At 41.1% G+C, this 23,397-nt stretch overlaps 1 protein-coding gene across 3 annotated transcripts in view; it reads right to left on the bottom strand.

Moving 5' to 3' along the window:
* The window catches only part of JAKMIP2 (janus kinase and microtubule interacting protein 2), a 199,540-nt gene that overhangs the window by 65,191 nt on the left and 110,952 nt on the right, over positions 1 to 23,397 (bottom strand). For all 3 annotated transcript variants that reach the window (XM_040239761.1, XM_040239763.1, XM_040239764.1), the window contains exon 2: positions 3,421 to 3,696. In XM_040239761.1, the coding sequence (XP_040095695.1) occupies positions 3,421 to 3,549 (129 nt within the window). In that variant the 5' untranslated portion in view covers positions 3,550 to 3,696. The remainder of the gene's footprint in view (positions 1 to 3,420; positions 3,697 to 23,397) is intronic.

Genomic DNA, 23,397 nt, shown 5'->3' with positions numbered 1-23,397 from the left:
CGGGTTCAATCCCTGGGTTGGGAAGATCCCCTGGTGAAGGGAAAGGCTACCCACTCCAGTATTCTGGCCTGGAGAATTTCATGGACTGTATAGTCCACGGGGTCGCAAAGAGTCAGACACGACTGAGAGACTGTCACTTTCACTTCACTCTCACTTTCCTCACAAGAACAAACACTTTGTAACTCTGTGAGGTGACGGCTATTGACAAAACTTATTGTGATAATCATTTCACAGTTTATACATCTATCCAATCGTTACGCTGCACACATAAAATGAACACAATGTTATACATCAATCATATCTCCATAAAGCCGGGGAAAACATTTGAAAAAAGAGCACAGACATGGGAGGAGAGGGAAGTGGAGTGGAAGACCCAGCTCTGTCACCACAAGCACGTGACTCTGAGTGAACTGCTTTATCTCACTGAGCCTCGGTTTCCGCATTTGTACAATGTGGGTAATGACAGTGCCCACCTCAGAGAATGGTAGTGAGGGTGAAATGAGATAACTGAATTATAACACAACATATCTGATAATATCCGCTCAAAAAATACACACACATAACTTAGGAAGTAAACATGACTATTATCCCATGCGACAAAGGAAGACACAGGTATTTCATAACCTGTGCAGAGTCACTCAGGTGCTAAGGGAAAGAGCTGGGATTCTGTGAGGAGGAAACGCAGCTCTTACCATGTGTGACAGATGGTAAACATTCAATAAAGTCCAGCATGTGTGACCCTGCTCTATCTGTAATATTTTCTGCAAATGTCAATGGGATGATTTGTCTTTCTGGAAAAATGAGTAATATCCCATCACTCCAAAGGTTTCCACTCTTTAAGTAGTCCATTCCCCTGAGGTTAAATTGTCATTTTATCATCATCCTAGTCTTGGAGTCAAACTGAGAGTGTGAATTCACATGTCGGCATTGTTCATGTTCTCTCTCTTAGAGCCTGGGCCTTTGGTAACACAATCGTATTTATTTTAATAAAACTGCTTCATGACTTGTTTGCCCTCTAAATTCCCTTTGCTCTTTGGGGAATGCTGCTGACAGCGGTGAGGCTTTGCTGTCGCCCCTGTGCTAGGATTATAATTAACTGCCATGGAGAGGGAGTCTGGGGGAGGGGCAGAGGGTGGACGACAAGGGCAATGCTTTCATTTCAGAGCCTGGCTTCTAGTCTCTTGTCAGAGGAAAGGGAGATGACCCCTGACTGCTGGCTTAGACACCAGTGCCCAGCCCTGGATAAACAGGCATGATAAACAGCTCTGTCCACAGTCAAGAGTTACCCCTTTTAAAAGGCTAGCACATGTGGGAAATGGCAGGGTTGGGATCTGCAGGGCCTCTGCCTCTTTAAAATCTCATGAGCTTGCTCTCTGTAAACCAGGGGCAGGTTATGGTTCCCAGTATCCAGATGGATAGCCTTCTTCCCATGAAGGTAGTTTGTCATTCTGTTGTTACTACAATTAAAGCAGTCTGCCTCCCTCGAAATGTTATGTTGCCCCAGGGAAAGTTAAAACCAATGAAATGTTCATAGCTTGTCGACCTGGAAGGAACTGTGGAGTGGAGAGTTTGTCAACACGAAGTCAAAAAACCACCTCCACGGGGACTGTCTGGATCATGTGCTGGAACTGCAGTCCTGAGCCTCATCACTCCTACTTTATCAGACTCTTTGGACTCTGGGCCCAGGGATCTCAATTTTTAATAAGTTCCCTCAGGTTATTCTAATTTCCAGTGATGCTTGAGAGACAAGGATATGGAGAAACAGATTCAGTCATCTGAATTACAGATCGACGCACTGAGAAATTGAAATTTGTCCCCGAGGAGAGAAAAAGGCAATATTCTGGTTTTCTGACTCTTACACAAACATTTTTGACTTTGTTTTTGTTTGTTTTGTTTTATGACACCACATTCTTTTTAACTTTATGGAAACTGAAAAATACCCTTCACAAACTTTACATTGGGGCCCGCTTATCCAAGGTCAAGGCTTAACTGAGACAGGGGGGCCAGGAGCTTTGGCCAATCCAAGCTTTATTATTGTTCAAACCAGGAGAAATACATTTGGGAGAAAAGAACTAATTAAAATGTAATGGTAAAGTCAAGGAAGAAGAGGCAGTAAAAAAGAGTAAGGATATATGTTATTTGTCACTTGATTAAGAACATTTCCTTACTGCACAAAGAGTTATCTCTTTAAGGCAATTTTACACTGACATGATTGTCTCTACTTTGCAAAAATGTCTCACGCCTGTCACATATTTCAAAATGATTTCCTGTCCACGACGCTGTTTGATACCCATACCGCTCTAATAAGAGAAGCATTAGCATATTCATTTAATGGATGAGACTTAGAAGCAAAGAAACTTTCCTAAGTCTAATTAGCAACTGACTCAAGCATACCAGATATGGAAGGGATAGTACTATGAATTATTTTTTCCAGAATTTACTATGTTCCAGGCAGCTCTCTGAGCATCTGGCATGAATTTTCTCATATACTCCTCATCACTCCTTTATGTACCTGTCTAATTTAAACCTCCTCCCAGCTCTACAGGATAATACTAAGGCAAAAGGATAGAAATCACCTTTCAGTCATTCATCTACTCATTCAACAAATATATGTTGAGCTTTTCAGTCCTGGACATTTATTTAAGCTCTACTGATAGAGAGGTAAGTGAGGCTGCTGTCACAGAGATTACACTTGACTGGGGGGGAGAGAAGCATTAAACAAGTCAATATATAAATACAAAAACTGCGCTGAGATGAACCAGGAAAAGGCAGGCCTTAGGGAGTGTGTGGACCCAGGAAGTGCTCTGCTTTGGAGATTGCAGTCAGATACTTGACTAGAGCTGACACTTGCAGGAAGGGTGGAGGGAGCATGCTGCTGGCTGGGGAAGAAGAGGGGCAAAGACCCACATGTGATGGGCGTGTGTCCCCTGGTTCAGTGAAGAGGCTGGAGCAGAGTGATCTGGGGACAGCCGTGGTAGGAGTTGAGTCAGATGATGGACAGCTGGAGGGGGGAGGTCCTGATGTGGTGGGGGAAGTCCTGTGACTGAGAGAGGTGGGCAGCCTTCCAGGGTTCTGAGCAGTAGAATGACAGGATGGACATGCTTTACAAAGATATCTCTAAATGCCTCAGGGAGGATGACTACAGAAGGCAAGGGTAGGACCCATCAAGGCCACATGCTTATTCATTGGTCCAGAGGTGGTGGTGGTGGGGAGTATGCTCTCAATTTTTACATCTGGCTTCCTGGGCAGGCAGAGCTCATGAGCAGGGTTTTCTCATTTTGTGTGTATCCTGTGCTCAAATCCCCTCTGCCACACACAGGGAATCTCCCCAAGTGCAGGGGTTGTTGCCCCCTCTGGCAACCAGCAGACAAGAGTCCACCGAGGCAGGGCGGCAGGCGGGCCCCAGGAAGCCCCACTCACCTTGGACTTCTCCTGATGCAGCTCTATCTGGATGTCTGTCAGCTTGGTCCTGAGGTCTTCGTTGGCAGCTTGAAGGGCGACAATGAGCGCCTCGGGCTTCTCGCCCTTATTTCGCCCTTTCTTGGACATTATTCCTTTCTGAATGGAGTCTGTTGGTGTTGAGTTCCTCTCAAGCAGGGGCTGCCATGTTCCTGCGGCTTCTCCTGGGTGCGATGGCTCAGCAGCTACTGCCTGTTGCCCCTCGGGAAGGTCTCCTCAGCCTCTGCCCTGGAAGCCCTGGGGGAGGCAGAGACAGTAGTTACTGCACGCCCGAGACCGGGGCCGCGCGCTCGTCAGGCACTCAGCCTGAGCTGCCTGCGAGAGCTGCCTCCTAAGGGCTCCCGACCACTTGGCACATGAATTTAGGGCTGTCTTCCCGACAGGCTAGTCTGCTCATGTCGGTGCCCCGCTTAAAATCCTTCAAAGACCTATGAGTCCATATACGAGTGTGTCTTTCACATCTCAGAGTGCTCTTTACGCCTGAACCTGCCCATTCTCCTAGGCTTACTTCCCCCACATCACTCACTTATATCCTGGGCGCAAAGAGTGTCTTTTAATTTTCTGATTCTTTCTCTCTTTCCATAGGACTTTTCATTTCCCTCCATCCTCTGCCCTGCCTCCTCTCACGGTCCTCAGCCTCACATGCCGCCACACAGACAGTTTAGTCTGACCAACCCTCATGACTCCATCAGGTCTTAGCTGGCAAATCAGCTCCTCCTGGAAGCCCCCCACCCCACCCCATGTAAATACAGGTCCCCGTTTTTTAAGTGTGGTCACCTCCTTTAGCCTGTTAGCTTCGTGAGGGCAGGAATGTGTTCATATTTACAACTTGCTTCTCAGAATGCAGCTCAGGGACTGGACATATCAGCTATTTAATTCAGTATTTGTGAAAGGAAGTCACCTATGTGATGACCTATGGTTTCCTCACAGACAGAGTTGACTTTAAGAAAATCCAATATATAAAAAGACTAGAATTATACAATAGATAAACTGTGAGACATGGAGATTTACTATACTTGGTTAATTGAGCCACTCATTTATTTAGTCAATATAGACTATTGACTATTTATAAACTATAGACTTTTTAATTTTTTTAATTTGTTGGTTGCCAGGACTTAACTGCAGCATGCAGAATCACCACCTTTGTTGCGGGATGCTAACTCTTAGTTGTGGTAGGTAGGATCTAGTTCCTTGACCAGGGATCAAACCTGGAACCCTGCATTGGGAACACGGGGTCTTAGCCACTGGACCAATAGGGAAGTCCCCATAGGCTTCTATATGTTATGCTAAGTACAGTATGTTGAAATTGAAAATGCTAGTTTTCCAAGGCAAAAACAACAAACCTTTATCCCTACCTATCTTCATCACCATCATCTATGTGATAACTGCCTTTAAAAAAACAAACACTTGTTTCAAAAACATAGACAAGAACTTCCCGTTCCTGTGGGGTGAGTGAGGAGGGCTCCCTGAGGATGGTGGCATATCCTGGAAGTTGAGGAGTGGGTAGGATGGTAACAGGTGGAGAAACAGGTGAAGCATCCTGGGTGAAGGAAATGGTACGTGCTGAGATACAGCAAAGAGAAAGCATAGCAACTGTTTTAGAGGAAACAGGGGTCTGAAAAAAAAAAAACAAAAAACAGGGGTCTGATAGTTACAACCCAGGATATAGTTGATGGGAACCAATGCTGGAAAACTGGCCTGGAAATGATTAAGTTCTGGGAGATCTGGGATGCCATCCTTAGAAGTTTGGCATTTTTTTTCCCCCAGTAGGTAACAAGTAAGCTATTGAAGTTCTTGGCAGGTAGGTGCCCTAACAGAGCAGTGCTTTGGTGCGGTTGTTTTGATGGCATAGTGGGGAGAGAATGAGGAAGGGAGACCAGATAGGCCACCAAATTTCCAAGATGAAGCATGATGTAGACCCAATCAGAACAGCAGTGAGAAGAAAAAAAAAATAAAGATATGTCTTGATTTACAAATCTTTAAATGTGTCATAGGATCAAGGAGGTAAGAAAAATATAAATCCTAAACTGTTACAGTCAGTGCAAAAAGTACGACTAGATAAAGAAGATACTAGAGAGTTTTCCATGTAACCTTCCAGAAAACTGAGCATTTTGTATCCCTAGATGCTTCAGTCCAGAACTAAGGGGAATTCCTACTGATGATCCATACGTTCCAGTAGCTGCTGCTCTGTTGAGACCCCTGCTATTCAGCCTTGAGGACCATGCTGGGATCCTGGGCTTTCTGCCATCCACCATGACCACTGGGCCATGTCTTTTAGAGACTGTCTCTAGGGAAAGGGGGTAGGGAAAGGTTAGGAAGTTAGATCAGTCTGTTGCCAGCAGTCATGGAACTGTCCACCGTATTGTACTCTAGGGTAGATGATGGAGTGGTCCTTCATGCTTACTTTGCAAATGTTGCAAAATCATTAAATTGTATGGCTGAGAGACTTCTAAGTGGTTACAACTCTTTGTTTCTAGAATTGAAATGAACTCAACAACCATTTATTGAAAATTTGTATGACTAACACCACTAGGCACAAAGATAAATAAGACAGTACTTAACTCCAAGCAGGTTTTGGGTGAGAAAACTCCCATATATACAGTTAACAGGTATCTCCTCTAGTTTGTTCTCTAGACGTTGCTGGTCCCCCAGGCTTTGTCCAGGTTATCTCTACTGGTCCTACCTACAGGTTTTATGACCCCCTGTGTTATATTCATAGCCCTGACCATTCCCCAAACCCCAGACTTATATATTCAACTCCTTCTACTAAATCCACCTGGATATCCTATCTCCAACTTAACCCAACAAATACAGATGTTTTTTTTTAACTAGTCCCTCAAAAACCTTATCCTCCCCAAGTTTTCCCATATCAATAAATGGCAGAATCACATGTCCAGTTGTTCCAGATCTTAGCTTAGAAGTCATCCTTTTTTTTTTTTTTTAAATCCCCTATTTACCTTATCCAGTCCACTAAGAAGTCTGGTTTGTTTTACCTATAAAATATGACTCACTTTATTGTCAACTTCTATCAGACCTTTATAGTGCTGTCACAACACAGGGAAAAGCCATTTGGGAAAAGCTTCCTAGCCATATTGTTGTCTTGAATGAAGAATAGGCTTTTCATTTTCTCTTTTCCCCCCAATGCAAACAAACCTTTATTAGCATCTACAATTTACCTGCTACAGTAAACAGTGCTGAGGGCTCAGAGATATATCATATAGCCCTGGAGGAGCTCACAGTTGATTGGCTCCATCAGTTAGAGTTGCAGCAGAAAAAGGCAGTCCTGCTCAACTGAGAATTTAATGATGGGACTATGTACCAAAGGGTGAGCAAAGCTAAGGAAGCCTATAAGGGCTATGGAGGTATATATCAACTTTAAAAGGAATGAGCCATCTCAAAATGGCTATATGTTAAAAGGGTAAGTGAAATATAGGTATGTCCCACAAACATGTCTTGTCTTGAAGCTTAAAGTGATTGAGATTTATCAGTTAGTTTGTTTAGCATCATCAGTTGGAGGGGTCTCTCCTTTGTGCCTGATTGAAACCATACTCTGTTAACCTTTTCAACATAACCTCAAGAATTCTGACCTCAAAGGTCCTTAATTTCCTCTCACCATTGTGCTACCTGCAGACATCACTGCAATGGGTCTTCCAATACTTTCCACCGTGGTCGACTCCATGGTGTGTGTTGGAGTGCGTGTATGTTGCGTGGGCTTGGGACTCTTCTCTTTAGAGCTAGCCCTCTTCAACTACGCCTTAGCCCAGTAGCAGATGTCCCAACTTTTGGAAGCCAGATGATCACCACTCCAGATTTCCTGAGCCAAGAATGGGCTTTTCCAATTAGAGATACTCAAATGGGGGCTACTCAGGTGGCTCAGTTGTAAAGAATCCACCTGACCATGCAGGAGCCTCAGGAGACGTGGGTTCAATCCCCGGGTCAGGAAGATCCCCTGGAGCAGGAAATGACAACCCACTCCAGTATTCTTGCCTGGAAAACTCCTTGGATAGAGGAGTCTGGCAGGCTACAGCCCACAGGGTCGCAAAGAGTTGGACGCGACTAAGCGACTAAACAATAACAACATACTCAAATGACAGAGGCAGAAGCTTGAGAGAAACTTTGGAGTCACACAGTTGATGTATGTAGAGGAGGTTATAAAATTAGGAGAAAAAACTCCAGGGTTAGATTGCATAGGCTCTTGCATAATCGATTAAATTTAATTTAAAACGATTTCATTATGTAGAAACGGAAAAACATGGCGGTATGTGAATATAAGTGTAATAATAAGTTACACTGACCAATCGCTATAAGCCCAGCATTGAATTCAGCACTTAAAATACTGCTCAATCTAATATGCACTAAAGATGCAGTGGGGAATAAAACTATTCACAGAAAGATTAAGTAACTTGCCTAGGATGACTGAGTGGATAGCCGGCGGGGCTGAGATTCAAATCCAGGCAATTTGAAACTGAGACTCAAGGTGTATACCCTGGGCTACTCTGCCTCATGTTTGCATTTTAGAAAGGTAACTCTGGCAGTGTGATGGAGGATGAGTTACTAAGGAGGGAGAGATTGGAAGCAGGAAATCAGTGCGTCTGCTTCAATGGTCCAGGCGACAGATAATGCAGTTCTAAATGAGGCCAGCCATGGGGATGAAAAAGGAAGCGGCATCTCTGATACTGGAGATGTTGATGGAATCACATCCTACCTTTAAACATTACATTCTTCTCTCCTGTTGTAAATAACGAGGACCAGCTCTCTGTCATTGCTTGCTGCAAAAATGTGAGAAGCAACAGCCATATTTTATATTTTAATTTACAATCCTTTTCCCAAAATATAACATATGCGCCTGACTTAACACATTTTTAGTCTGGAAGTTATTGTGAACTTAAGTCCCATAAGGGCTTCCCTAGTGGCTCAGAGGGTAAAGCGTCTGCCTGCAATGCAGGAGACCTGGGTTCGATCCCTGTGTCAGGAAGATCCCCTGGAGAAGGCAATGGCAACCCACTCCAGTACTCTTGACTGGAAAATCCCATGGACAGAGAAGCCTGGTAGACTACAGTCCATGGGATCGCAAAGAGTTGGACACGACTGAGCGACTTCACTTTAAGTCCCATAAGAGCCAGATAAAATAGGATTAATAAATTAGACATGTTCAGGAGAGAAAAAAATATCATAGGAAGTTGAGGATGGGATCAACTCATAGACACCTACCTTAATGTAAACAGCTGTTCATATAAGTATGGCCCTATATAACCCTCTGAAGTGAAGTGAAGTTGCTCAGTCGTGTCCGACTCTTTGCGACCTCATGGACTGTAGCCCACCAGGCTCCTCAGTCCATGGGATTTTCCAGGCATGAATACTGGAGTGGGTTGCCATTTCCTTCTCCAGAGGATCTTCCTGATCCAGGGATCGAACCCAGGTCTCCTGCATTGTAGGTAGATGCTTTACCGTATGAGCTACCAGGGAAGCCCACATAACCCTCTACTGGAGGGCAATTTTCCAAAGTCTTTTCCAGCTGTGATGGGTGCCTTCAAATCTTGTGATTTTCATATGTAATTGCACTAAAATATTTCTGTTGCTTTGTGCTCCCCCTTCCCCCTTTTGGACAGTTTTATTGAGATATAATTCACATATCATGAAATTCATCTGTTTTTTAGCATACTCGCAAGGCTGCACAACCAATACTACAACTGATTTTAGAACTTTTCATCATACCAAAGAGAAAGCCGATACTTATTAGCAGTCATTTCCCATTCCCACCAAACTCTCCCAGCCCAGGCAATCATTAACCTACTTTTTGTCTCTATAGATTTGTCTATTCTGGATATTTGTGTAAGCAGAATCATAAAATATGTGGATTTTTTTTTTAGTAACTGGCTTCTTCTACTTTAAAAGAGTCATCCATAATATAGCCTGTATCAATATTTTATTTCTTCTTATTGCTGAATAATATTCCACTGCATAACTAAAACTAGATTTTATTTATTCCTCTGTCAGTTGATGGGTACTTGTGCTGCCTTTGCTTAAGCAGTTTGAGGTCAACCTTCCAGAGAGGCTGCCACATGCAGAGAGACACGGCCTCTCAAAAGAGTGTGCTCCAGAGCATAAAGGAGAGCTTGAAGACATCACTGCAGATGCATGGAATGTTTCTGGACCACCCTCAGAGCCTCTGTCATTGAGAACACCTGATGCAACAGAAGATCTGGAGGAGGGCAGAAGGATTTTCATCGGTGGGCCAATCTATCAGGAAGGAGGGGGACATGGCTTCTCCACTTCAGACCACTTGAAGGCATTTTAAATGAGCCCTAGGTTTCCAGCTTTCAGCTGCTGATGGCAGTGCTGGCCCCAGGGATCATTGTGAGGTATCAAAGGTGAGAATTTTAGCTTATCCTCTGGTCCTACTCTTTCATTAATCAGATACCTCCCACAGCCACCAAGGCTGAGTTTTCCTGCAACCAAGTTTCAGATAAAGATTTCAGAAAATTTAGAGACAGGCTCTTATGAGCAGTTGCATTTTAAAATAAGGATCACTGCTTGAGAGCAAATCTTAATGAAGGAATATACTATCAATGGAAGAGTTTTGGCCATCATTCATTCATTCACTCCATAGACATTTATTGAGGAGGAAATACAGTGTAGTGTTTGAGAGTAAAGCTTCCCAAATTTTTGGTTTGGTTTTATTAAAATCTATAAGAGAGCTTTAGTGATTGGAGCTCCACTCTGGAGACTCTGATATAGTAGTTGCTGGGTGATTCTGATGCACAGGAATCTTTGAGAACTCCTGGGTAAGAGTAGGGACTATGGAGTCAGACAGACTTAATTTTAAATTTCACCTGTGTGTTTAGCAGATGTGGATCTTGGATAAATCATTAGTTCTCGGGTTCTCAATATCCCTCATCTCCAAGATAGGGTCGAGAGGTGCAGGAATACGTAGAACGATGGGACTGGATTGTCTGACAATCACGTGAAAGCATGTAAACGACGTTCTCACACAGCTCATGATGCACGAGAGGTAACATTTATTGACTGTTTTCAATTCCAACTATTGGCTAAGGTGGTGGAAACAAAATAGCCAATAGGTGCTTTTCTCAAGATGCTTAATTTGAATAAAAATGACAGGGGACATTACAAATAATGATTATTCAAGTGCCACACTTATGGAAGGCCTCAAATATTAAAAAGCCATTTTTATTCTTGATCCTCTTCAGACTTATTTAGGCATTGGTACAAAACCCCCGAGAGAGAAACCACAGAGAGGGGGAGAGTGACATTAACACGAGTAGATGAAACTGTTTCTTTCCTCACTATGGTTTTTCCTCAGGTACCACTTCTGGAGAGTAAAAGTGGGATGCTGCGTTTGAAATAATCTTGGGATCATCTGCTCCCAGCTTTAGCCTTTTTATGTCTTTTTGAGTTTAGGGAACCTCAATATCTATCTTTTATAACAAGATGTCCAGATTTTAAAAATGTCCACTCAGCTGAACAGGGAAGACGTAGTACATATATACAGTGGAATGCTACCCAGCCATAAAAAGAATGAAACAATGCCATTTCAGCAACATGGATGGGCCTGGAGATTATCCCAAGTGAAGTAAGTCAGAAAGAGAAAGGCAAATACCATTATGATTTCACTGGTATATCAGATCTAAAATATGACAAAAACAGACTCACAGACATAGAGAACAGATTTGTAATTGCCCAGGGGAGGGGTAGGGAGAGATGGATTGAGAGTCTGGAATAAGCATATACAAGCTATTATATATAGAATGGATGGAGGAGGAAATGGCACCCCACTCCAGTATTCTGGCCTGGAAAATTCCATGGACTGAGGAGCCTGGTGGGCTACAGCCCATGGGGTCTCAAAGAGTCGGACACGACTGAGAGATTGAGTACATATATAAAATAGATAAATGACAAGGTCCCACTTTATAGCACAGGGCAATATATTCAATATCCTGTGATAAACCATAATGGAAAATAATAATGTATAACTGAATCCCTCTGCTGTACAACAGAAATTAACACAACATTGTAAATCAACTATATTTCAATAAAAATGGATTTTTAAAAATTTCTATTTGGAGCATCGTTGATTTTAAAAACACACATTTCAAGATTAAAATCAAGAAATTGGAAACATTTATTGATATTAAATCAGTTTATCAATATTTAAATCTGTTGAATCTGTGCTGTTGCTCTTTGGTTATAATCCTGGTTACACAGTCTGTCCAGGAAAGTAAAAATATCCTAGAAATCCCAATATGATGTCCAAATACATTTTCTATTTTCTCTCACATCCTAAAATACCACCTAATTATTTATCAGAAACGTGGTCAAGAAAGCATGGCCATTACTTATTGAGCACTGTTCTTGGTTTTTCATAGATGCAAACAATTGCAAGCATTAGTCATTCCCACCTGCCAGTGGCTTCTGGATGGTAAGGGGAGGCAAACATCTGTAGAGAGGAAACAAATTCCAGAAAGCAGTGAATGATACAGTTGGTAAATGCTATGGGAGTAGCTTAGAGCAGACTGCAAAAGCATGAAGACAACAGAGAAGGTGAGCTGAGCCTGAATGATGCTGATGTTGAATAGTGCTACCTAATTTACTGAGTTCTGACTCTGGGCCAGGCACTGTGCTAAGGTACACTCATCTTAGGTACAGGAATTTATCCCAGTCAACCCCTTCAGATATTTATTCTTATTATTTTTTTTAGGTAAGAAAACTGAGGCTCAGAAAAGTTAATTAACTTGAAAAAAATTGTGAAATGGCAAAGCTGCAACTCAAACACACATCTGCCAGTCTCCAAAGCCTCTTAGCTATTATAATACATACTTGAAGAAAGGGCTGGATTCTTCCGCTCTGGTCGTGAGTAAGCTCAAGAGATGGCAAAGGCATGAAAATATCAGTGGGCACTTACAAAATAGAATTGTGGGATGTAGTGGTTAGGAGCTTGGGATCTGAAGTCACACAAACTGGTTTTGAGTCACACTTCCTGGATGTCTATTCTTGAGAAATTAAACTCTCTAAACTTCTGTTACTGTAAAATGAGGAAACAAATATATCTACCTCACTGAGCTCTTGCAAGGAGTAAATGAACTACGTGTGTAAAATGATTAGAAATTATTATCATTGTTATCATTTTTTCCAGAAACTATCCAGGAAAAGCCAGCTTAGATTTCAAGGGAAGAAGAAACAATTTATCATTCCTTTGTGCTAAAAGAGACAGACCAGGAAAGGCACAGAGATCCCTGAAAAGACTAAAGCAATTCTTGCCTATGCTTTTGGCAAAATAAGATCTGCACTGGCAAGGTCAGTATTCCCAGGAGTCTCGGCTTTGCAGATGGTTCTGCCCTAAGCTATAAACTGAATAAGGCTGTATTAATCTTAAGAGTTTCCAATAAGGCTGTTGCCTCTGAGTTATGATTTGAAAAGCAACTGTAATATAAAATTAACTGGAGTTCAAGTGTATGCAACACTTCTCCATAATTAACACTTTGATACATCCACTGCACCGAAGCCTTGCTGGTTTGGCTAAGCCCTTCCCCCACTTCTTTTCCAAAGATGATGTTTTAGAATTAGATGTTGCAATGGCAACCCACTCCGGTGTTCTTGCCTGGAGAATCTCAGGGACGGGGGAGCCTGGTGGGCTGCCGTCTACGGGGTCGCACAGAGTCGGACACAACTGAAGTGACTTAGCGGCTTAGCAGTGTTTAAAACGGATGAATTAAACTCATTTTATTCCCAGTGACCTGCAGAGACATGTTAAGCCCTTCTTTATGCAGGAAAATACATGTGTGAACCGTGAACTCATGAACCTAACACAGAAATTTAATATAAAGGAGGGGAACTGCTATATTTAAAACGGGTAATCAACAAGGACTGACTGTACAGCACAGGCAACTCTGCTCAATGTTGTCATGTGGCAGCCTGGATGGGAGGAGGTATATGAATGGCTGAGTCCCTTTGCTCTCCACCTGAAAACTATCACAGCATTGTTTATTGGCTATGTCCAATATAAAATAAACAGGTTTTTTTTAAAAGAAGGGGGACTGCTATTTAAGTTAGTCCAAACCTGGAGTTCTAGTTTCCTATATAAAGGGAATGTGGTGGTGTGGCTATTGGGTCAAACGATTTTAACCCTTTATACATCTGTTAGAAGAAAATGAATCTAAAATGCTAACATTCAACATAGTATCAGTTAAGCATCTTTAGGACTGCAAGGTATCAGTCTTGTACCATTCTTTGCGTTGTTTTTTCTCTTTCCTGTTCTTCCACCAATTACCCTCTTTATCACATATAATAATAGCAATTATTTTATTACTACAAATTATTTAGTCAACACATAAATTTTTCATATGAAAGAATGTAATACAACCAATACTTTGGCCACCTGATGCGAAGAGGTGACTCATATGAAAAGACCCTGATGCTGGGAAAGATTGAGGGCAGGAGGAGAAGGGGACGACAGAGGATGAGATGGTTGGATGGCGTCACCGACTCAATGGACATGGGTTTGGGTGGGCTCCGGCAGCTGGTGATGGACAGGGAGGCCTGGCGTGCTGCAGTTCACGGGGTCGCAAAGAGTCAGACACAACTGAGCGACTGAACTGAACTGAATACAACTAAAAACCTATTGTTCCTGAGGCATTTGTTTTTTATATCTCAGGTTTAAATCTTCATATTAGAAATATACCCCCTGAAATGCAGTAAAATCATTCTCAGCACATATACAATAGATGTCTAACCTCTTTCAGAGGGGTTGTCAGGAAGGCTTGGTAGAAGTGACGGCTAAAATTAAAGGCAAAGCAAGTAGGAGGATCCTTCCAGAACTAAACTACTCTGCAAACTCTTCTAATGCAGTTCCTTGTTTGGCTTCCTTTCTCGTCCTCAACTCTGGTGAACTCCATCCTACTCATCTTTCAGGGGTCAGATCCAGTATCATCACATATCACTTTCCCTCACACCTCTGCACCATTCCCTGGGTGGAATAAATTACTCCCTCATTTGGGTTTCCATTTGCACTTTAAATCACTCTTCCCTTAATTTAATGATTCATCAATTCACAAGTATTTATGAAACATCTGGAGGGCGGATGTCTCTCTGCTAATCAAGAGAGACAGGGTCCTTGTTCTTCCCAGAGGAGGAATCAGCAATTTCATGCAGTCTGATAACTGCACACATGATAAGAGTTGGGAATCAAGAAAGACTTGGGAAAAGTGATCTGTAACAAAGATCTGTAAGATATGAAAGAATCAGCTAGCTAAGAGAGTACCAAAAAGAGCATGCTCTAGGTAGAGGGAGTACTGAATAGGAAGGTCCAGGGGTAAAAAAGAAAATGAATGATGCTCTGGAGAAAAACGTAGACAAGATCTTGGTGGAAAATATGGGAAAACTTCAAAGATGAACTTAGAGAGGTAGACAGGGAACAGTTGGTAGAAAAGAATATAGATTATATCAAAGGGTTTGGACTTCATCCCCATAGTAATGTGTAGTCACCAGAGTTTCATACAAAGGAGTGACTTATCACATTTTGGTTTTAGCGACAGAGGATGAGATGGTTGGATGGCATCATCGACTCAGTGGACATGAGTTTAAGAAAATTCTGAGAGATAGTGAAGGACAGGGAAGTCTAGCCTGCTTGCAGTCCACAGGGTTGCGAAGAGTCAGATACGACTGAGCGATTGAGCAACAAACAGTCCTTTGGCAATTGAGAATGAAATGGACTACAGGGGTAAACACAGACACTGAAAGAACATTTAGCAGGCGGTGGCCGTGATTCATTTATGCATAGTTATTCTTCAGGTGACTGAGCCCACAGGAGGGAAAAACTGCCTCATTCATCTTTTCACTCATAGTACCTGTCACAAGGATCACCACGAAGTTCAGTTTATTCAACACTGGCCCAGATCCAAGGAAAACACTGAGAATGAGGAACATATTTCACAATTTCAACAAAGATGATTTATAATAAGAGTTCTTATGGAAAATTTCTTTTGCTTTGTGAAAGCGCCTGAATGACTGTTTTGATTTCAGACAAAAGTAAAAGTTTGGTGTAAGAGTTAAGTAAACAATAAAAGTTAAGTAAGTTTTCATTTAAGCCATGTTCTGAGATTTCATGATCCTTGCTGCTATTCATCATATTCAAATAAAATCAAGTTTAATTTCATTCAGCACTGAGTAAGTTATCTTGCATTGTACTACTGTGACTGGATTTAGAGGACTTTGAAGGATGAGTTCAGCAAAGTAAGTTACTCAGTACTATACAGTCTTAAATTCAGTGTTCTTTCTTTCTGGATTGAAAGTATTTTACAGCTACTGTAGAATGAAGAGTTCCAATGTCATTGGACATGGGGGAGAAATATCAAACCAGCAGGAAATCACTGAGTTTTCAAGGTCAGACAGAGGAATCCTTTGCCTAAAGTAGGCACTTGCTTCATCTGTACAGTATTAAAAAAAAAAAAAAAACTGGTATGTAAAATTAAAGAAAAATATCCAGATCACTAGAGGGAGTGAGCTTCAGAGAAAGTGTATTTATAACTGAGAGCAAGCCTTTCTATTTTAGGTATATGTGAAACACATATACCTTATGCTATCGTTTCCTTGGCGACTGCTCTCAAAGGCCACGAATTTTTAAAAAACTATCATAAAAGCACCTGTACAAAGTGTCAAACATGAGCAGAAATTTCTGTATATAGGGTAAGAAATGAATAACCTGCTATTTAAAAAAAGACAGGACAATTTCTGTATAAAGATTTATACAGACTAATATTACTTGAGTAAAACCATGTAAAGTTTGAATATAATAAAGATTGGATTAATAGTACAGTTCTATTATAATATCTTTCCTATGTTATAATATGGTACCATGTATCAATAGTATAATAAGTTACACAACATAGACATTATTATTTTTTTATCATTTAGATTCCTATTTTGAGTTCTGTTCCTGAGGTCAATGTTTAACTATATTTTTAAAAATGATAAGGTCTTAGAAGCAAGACAGTGAGGTTGGCTAATGGAAATTAGTTAATCTAGCCCCAATGTGTAGCCATATGCTATAGGTAAATCACTGTGAAACACAGATCAGCAACTACTTCTTGAACCATAATCATGTGCAAGCTATTGTATTAACACTGAAGATAGTACAATATGTATCTGTCGAACGAGGCTGCATATGCCACGTGGCAAAGGAGGAAACACACACCCACGCAGGAGAATCAAAGGGACGGTAGCACGAGGGCAAGGACTATGTCTGTCTGGCTCCTTCTTGAGTCTCAGTGCCTAGTACAGTGGGCCAGGCACAAAATAGACTCTGAAAAATATTTCTAATTAAATAAATGACTTCACCAGAAGAAAAGCCTTTATGATAAGGCTGGAACTGAAGGATGACCAGGAGGGATTAAGAAAAGGCAGAGAGGTAGGACAAGCGAAGGAATAAATTGCACACTACAATATCTGGTGTGGAAGGTTTATCCTGGGGAACAAATGAATGCAAAGGAATGGTAAATTATAATGTCTTGACCGCCTAGATACTAATTTTACATTTTGTTAAAAACCTACTGAGAATCTGAGAAATATTTTTAAGAGAAGAGGAATGATGCATTTTTTTAAAAAATTAATCTTGTCATTATATGTAAGGCAGAATGAAGTAAAGAAACTAGAGGTTAGAGGTCCAGATATGGATCCATTATCAATGTTCAGATACAAAGAGATGAAGTTTGGATTAGGATGGAAGAATATAAGTTCCTTTTTCTCTCCAAGTCAAAGAAAGGAAAGATGGGAAAGATGGGAAAAATTCTTTCCCATCATCATTTTCTTCATCATCATGCCATGTCTTCTCTTTATTGAGCATTTAGTATGTGCTGATGGTAAGGAGTCTGCCTGCAATGCAGCAGACCCAGGTTCAATCCCTGGGTCAGGTAGATCCCCTGGAGAAGAGAACAGCAACCTACTCCAATATTCTTGCCTGGAGAATCCCATGGACAGAGGAGCCTGGAGGGCTACAGTCTACAGGGTTGCAAAGAGTTAGACACAACTGAGTGACTAACACTTTCACTTTTTAAAGTGCTTTACAATGCAGCGTTTTACATGTATCCTTCCATTTCAGACTTAAAACAAGACTATGAGATATATATTTATTATTCCTTATTTATAGATGAGAGAATTAAGGTGATAGGAGGTAGGTGAGGCTATGTAGGTGACATGGTCAAGATGTATTTGAGCCTGAAGTTTCTTATGGACTGAAACAACTACACTTCTTTCCAGATCTGTGATGTGTGAAGAGTCCCCACAAGTGCTGATTGTTGAGAAGCAGTGAGAGATAGAAGGGAAGGTTGAAGATGACACCCAATCCTGGTGCATGGGATGTTGGAAGAACGTCAGTATCATCAACAAACTCATTGGGATGAAAGGAATCATATGTGTACCCAGATATGAGGGTGTGCTGTGCTAAGTCGCATCAATTGTGTCCAACTCTTTGCAGCCCCATGGACAGTAGCCCGCCAGTCTCCTCTGTCCGTGGGATCCTCCAGGCAAGAATACTGGAGTGGATTGCCATGCCCTCTTTCAGGGGATCTTCCTGACTCAGGGATTGAACCCGTGTCTCTTATGCTTCCTGCACTGACAGGTGGGCACTTTACCACTAGTCCCACCTGGTAAGCCCCATGCTTAGATATAACAAGAGCTAATATTTTCAGGTCCTTGGTATAACCCAGGCACTATGCTAAATGATACTCATTTTCTTGTTTAATCCACAACATTAAAAGTATTACAGAAAAGGAAAAAGAGTCTCAGAAAAGAACTATGAATTGTGTAATATTATATAGGTAGTAAAAAGGCAAGTTAGGAGATAACACAGACACCATACCCCAGAGTCTATAAATCCAGTAATGATTCTGTAGCAGAAACACTCCAGTTTGTTTTTAGAGAAATCACACTCAAGGGACAGCAGTACTGTCTTTTCATTACTGATTGGTTGATTGGTTTATCTATCTTTAAAATTTACTACACAACTTCTTTGAAAACAATTTCCAAGCACTTTATAGAAATAATAGACTTCAACAAAATAAGATTTAAGACATTTAAAATTAAGTAAATAGTACTTGTGTGAAAGTGTTAGTCACTTAGTGGTATCAGACTCCTTTGTGATCCCATGGACTGTAGCCTGCCAGGCTCCTCTGTCCATGGGATTCTCTAGGCAAGAATACTGGAGTGGGTGGCCATTCCCTTCTCCCTAAGGGATCTTCCTGACCCAGAGATTGAACAGGGTCTCCTGCACTGCAGGCTGATTCTTTACTATCTGAGCCACTTGCATACGCATATAAAGATAGGTGCTCAAAAGGCAATATTTTAAGTAAATAGTAAGGATGTACACATACATAGAGACTGATGTTCAAATAGCAATAGTTTTCTTTGTGTGGTACATGGTAAGAGGTCTTAATTTAAACTTAAGTATGGCTTTTCTTCTTATTATTAATTGCTTTAATATACAATCAGTTGTATGTTAAATTACACAATATAATATTGCATACTTAATATAATCCAAATGAAATAATATTCCTGAGGAAAAAAAAGAATTCAGTGAGGAAAGTGGAGCAAAGAGAAATTAAGGGTAAACAACCAGCTGAAGCTAGGGGTGAAGCTGGAATACATCGTCATGCTTTCAACACACATCACGAAAAGCTAGATTAATTCAAGCATAGCAATCTCATTTCTAAATCTGAAATGCTTCAGAGTCAAACACCTCTCCTCTCCACTGAAGAGAGAACCAGCCATTGGGCACTGAGAGTCACAGCACAATTTTCCACTCCGCAAATCCTGACAATGGTGATCAAACAGAAGGGGAAGAAACTGTATGCAGGGCCCCTTCTTGTGAAGAACTCTTTAAACTCACAAAGTCTTAATGTTATTCTTCCAAAATATGAACTACTATAGGAGGAAGTGTAATCTATCATTGACTTAATAACAATGTTATTTTTACCCCATATTAAACTCTGCAACATATTAACAGTATCTAAGTACTTAGAAATTTAAGCAAGATAATTTCACGTGTAAGCAATTGCCATCTGAGAAACACACTTTTCCCAGTATTTTCTTTGGCTTACTAGCTACCCCATGGCACAGAAAGGAGCTACAGTTTCCCACTTAACATTTCAAAGTATTTCAATATGCAACTTTGTTAGGCAAAGCAAACTCAAACGCGCAAATTGTTTTTCTGCACACAGACCCACAAGGAAGGTTGTGAGATACAGTATTTCCTCTCTGTGTGGTAAGCAATCTTTGATATTTTAAATCCTTGGAGTGCTGGCCTATAATATTCTAGGCCATCATAGATTTTGTACAGATAATTATTATGGTTCATCCACTTACCTCATACTGTGACAGATGAGTACTTCTGTGACTACTAACCATCTTTCTCCTCATTATTGCTGACCCTTTAACTAGGCTGGCCACCATGCTAGGCTATGTACATGCATTTTATTTTTAATGCTCTGAGGTGGGTGTACAAGTCATCCAGCCCAGCCTCAAATGTGTGACTTATAAATCCTCTTTACAGGTCTCCCCACTGGGAGGGACTGCCATGTGGATAATGAACTGCAGGCTTGAAAAATGTAATGAGTGCTGTAGGAAGAAAGCAAGCCGCGCACTACCAGAGCACAGAGAAGGAGACCTAATTCCCTGGGGAGGGCCAGCACTGCTAACAGAAGGGATGGCTGAGCGGAGTCTGGAAAGATGACAGAGGATTTGTCATGTGGTTGAAGAAATGAGGATGAGCTGAATAAATGTCATATGAGAAGGTTTAGTAAGAATTAGATATGCCAAGAATATTGCTTAACTGGAGTTAGGGGGAGGATGGAAGGGAAAGAGAGAATTTTGAAAGGGCTCATTTTTGTATCTTTACTGAGCTTGTCTCTATTCTTACATCTCATTAAAACATTAAATTTTGGGGAGAAGTGTTCCACATGCTAAGCTATAGACTGAAAACCTGTTTAACAATAATTCTATTGAAATCTTTCTATAGGTCAAGCACAGTATGAACCACTGCACATACAGTCTCTCTCTAAAACACACTCATGATGTTGATATGATTTTCCCATTGCACAAGAAATTAAAAACTGAAAATTTGCACAACTGTACAAAGTTTGTATGTCTATACCATTCTTTGACTCAGTTGTTTCTCTAGAACCTACAATGTGTCTGACAGAATTTAAAATCAGGTCAGCCTGACTCAACAACATTCATTTTAACTAATACACAGCATTTGTCTTTCCCTTAGAATCAGAAAGGGAATATCTTTTTTTTTCCTTTTCTATAACTATTATTAGCTTTAAAATTCTCATATGAATCAAAAACAAGTCCTGCTCTATAGAAATCAAAGCATAAAGTTGCAAACACATTTCTTATCCAGAGCATTTAAAAGATTTAACACAAGGTTGTGTATCATTATTGTAGCAATGCACTGAGCCCTGACTGAAGTAGTCACTTAAGGCATTTCACAGATAAATCTCATTTTTCAGGGTGCTTATATCCTAGCAATTAACATTTTTCCTGTGTGAAATAACAGTGCACACAAAATAGCTATTAAGTCTTAAATGATCACCTGAGATAGATAATTAAATAAGATGGTATTAGAAGCCTGAATCTAGGGCTGTGGTTGAAAAACTTCTTATAATGTTGATCTGACTGCTTCAGACAGAGTCTGACAAAAAACAACCAATGGCAGTAATCAGTAATATTTCCCTTGTATTCATTCAGATGGACTGTCGGTGACTTCGTGAAGATGAATGACTGACCTTCATCGGCTCTGAGCTGGCAAGTACTGACAGGGCAAGATTTATTCCAAGATGTTTGACTGTAGAGCCCATGTCTTCACTCTGTCTTTCAGGCCTCCCTTGGCCTGAATGGAAGGTGGTAGTGAAAATTCCACCGAATAATGCAGGTGAAGTATTTAGCAACGTATGCATCAAGTAAGAGCTTTTTTAAAAAGTTGGTTTATTCAACAAATGTCTATTGAACATGTAATAGCTGCTGAACACTGGTCTTGGCATTGAGTAAATAAATGAAAACAGACATATGTCTCCAGCTCATGGAGGTAATGTATTAGTTTGGAGAGGCACACAATAAAGATAATAAGTAAGTACTCTTCTAGATTATGACAAAGTTTTATGGGAAACAATAAAAGCATGGAAGGTGATGGGAAGTGTTCAGGTAGGTTCTGATTTTAGATAACAGAAAGCCTAGACAAGCATGTGCTATCTGGCTGAAGATTGGATGGGGTGAGCCACTCAGACGCCTGGGCAGAAGTGTTCCAGGAGTGCAGGGCAAGTACAGGAGCTCTGCAGTGGGCACAGACATCCAAGTTCCAGGAACTGCAGGAGGACAGCCAGGCTGGAGGGAATGAGCAAACTAGGACAGCAGCCAAGTTGAGGGCAGGCATTAATGGGAGGGCAGTGTGTGCAAACCACACTGTACTTTTTAGGCCATTTTATATCGACTTGGGCCTTTACTCAGAGCGAGGTCCCACTGTAGTATTTGACAGGAGGGGTGCCTTCATCTGACTTCAGTTTTAGCATCTCACTGACTCCAGTGGTTAGAGTAGAAGAATTTGCATAAGAGTAGAAGTAAGGAGATTGCCTCGGAAGCCTCTGCAAAAATCCAGCATAAAGATGGTGGTGATTTAGGTCAGGGTGGGAGCTGTAGAGTTAGTAAAAGGGACCAGATGTAAACTGCTGTTAATCCTTTCTAAATTGGTGTTTGGTCAAAATTACAACCAATCAGTTACTAAGCTGAGATGCAAAGTCACATAGGGTTAACTCAAGTATTAAAGAGTGCACTATATCATTTGTCTGTGAAATTTATTAAGCTCCCACTGGACTGAGAAGATCCCCTGGAGAAGGAAATGGTAACTCACTCCAGTGTTCTTGCCTGGAAAATTCCATGGACAGAGGAGCCTGGTGAGCTATAGTCCATGGGGTTGCAAGGAATCTGAAATTTCTGAGTGAACACCCTAAGAAAGGCATTTTGCTAGGCACTGCAGCTATCCCCACCACTTGGAGAGCTTAAATCTATTAAGAGGACAGTACACCACAACTATAAAGTGCAAGCAAGGGCAGATTTTATTTTCTTGAGCTCCAAAATCACTGTGGACAGTGACTGCAGCCATGAAATTAAAAGATGCTTGCTCTTTGGAAAGGAAGTTATGACAAACCTAGATAGCATAATAAAAAGCAGAGATATCACTTGGCTGACAAAGGTCCGTATAGTCAAAGCTATGGTTCTTCCAGTAGTTATGTACAGATGTAAGAATTGGATCACAAAGAAGGCTGAGTGCCGAAGAATTAATGTTTTCGAATTGTGGTGCTGGAACAGACTCTTGAGAGTCCTTGGATTGCAAGTAGATCAAACCAGTCAATCCTAAAGAAAATCAACCCTGAATGTTCATTGGAAGGACTGGTGCTTAAATTGAAGCTCCAATACTTTGGCCACCTGATGGGAAGAGCTGACTCATTGGAAAAGACCCTGATGCTGGGAAAGATTGCAGGCAAAAGGAGAAGAGGGTGGCAGAGTGTGAAATGGTAGACAGCATCACCAACTCAATGGATATGAATTTGAGCAAACTCTGGGAGATAGTGAAGGACAGAGGAGACTGGCGTGCTGCAGTCTATGGGGTCACAAGAGACAGACATAACTCAGCGACTAAACAACCACAACATATCCAGTCTATAAGCTAGTATGCAATAGTTATACATACCTAGATATAATGACTAACGAGACTAGTTGCACTTCAAGATGTATCATGGAGTCAAAAAAGCAAGATGAATGAAACACAAAGTGTAATTTTTAATAAACACACACATACACTTCTATGTGCACAGGTATATATATGAAATCACAGTACATTTTGGAAAGATATGGCGGAAGGGTTCCACCTTGTTC

The sequence above is a fragment of the Oryx dammah genome, unplaced genomic scaffold, assembly GCF_014754425.2.
Source record: "Oryx dammah isolate SB20612 unplaced genomic scaffold, SCBI_Odam_1.1 HiC_scaffold_5, whole genome shotgun sequence".
Lineage (NCBI taxonomy): Eukaryota > Metazoa > Chordata > Mammalia > Artiodactyla > Bovidae > Oryx > Oryx dammah.
This window is presented reverse-complemented; position numbering and strand designations above follow the sequence as displayed.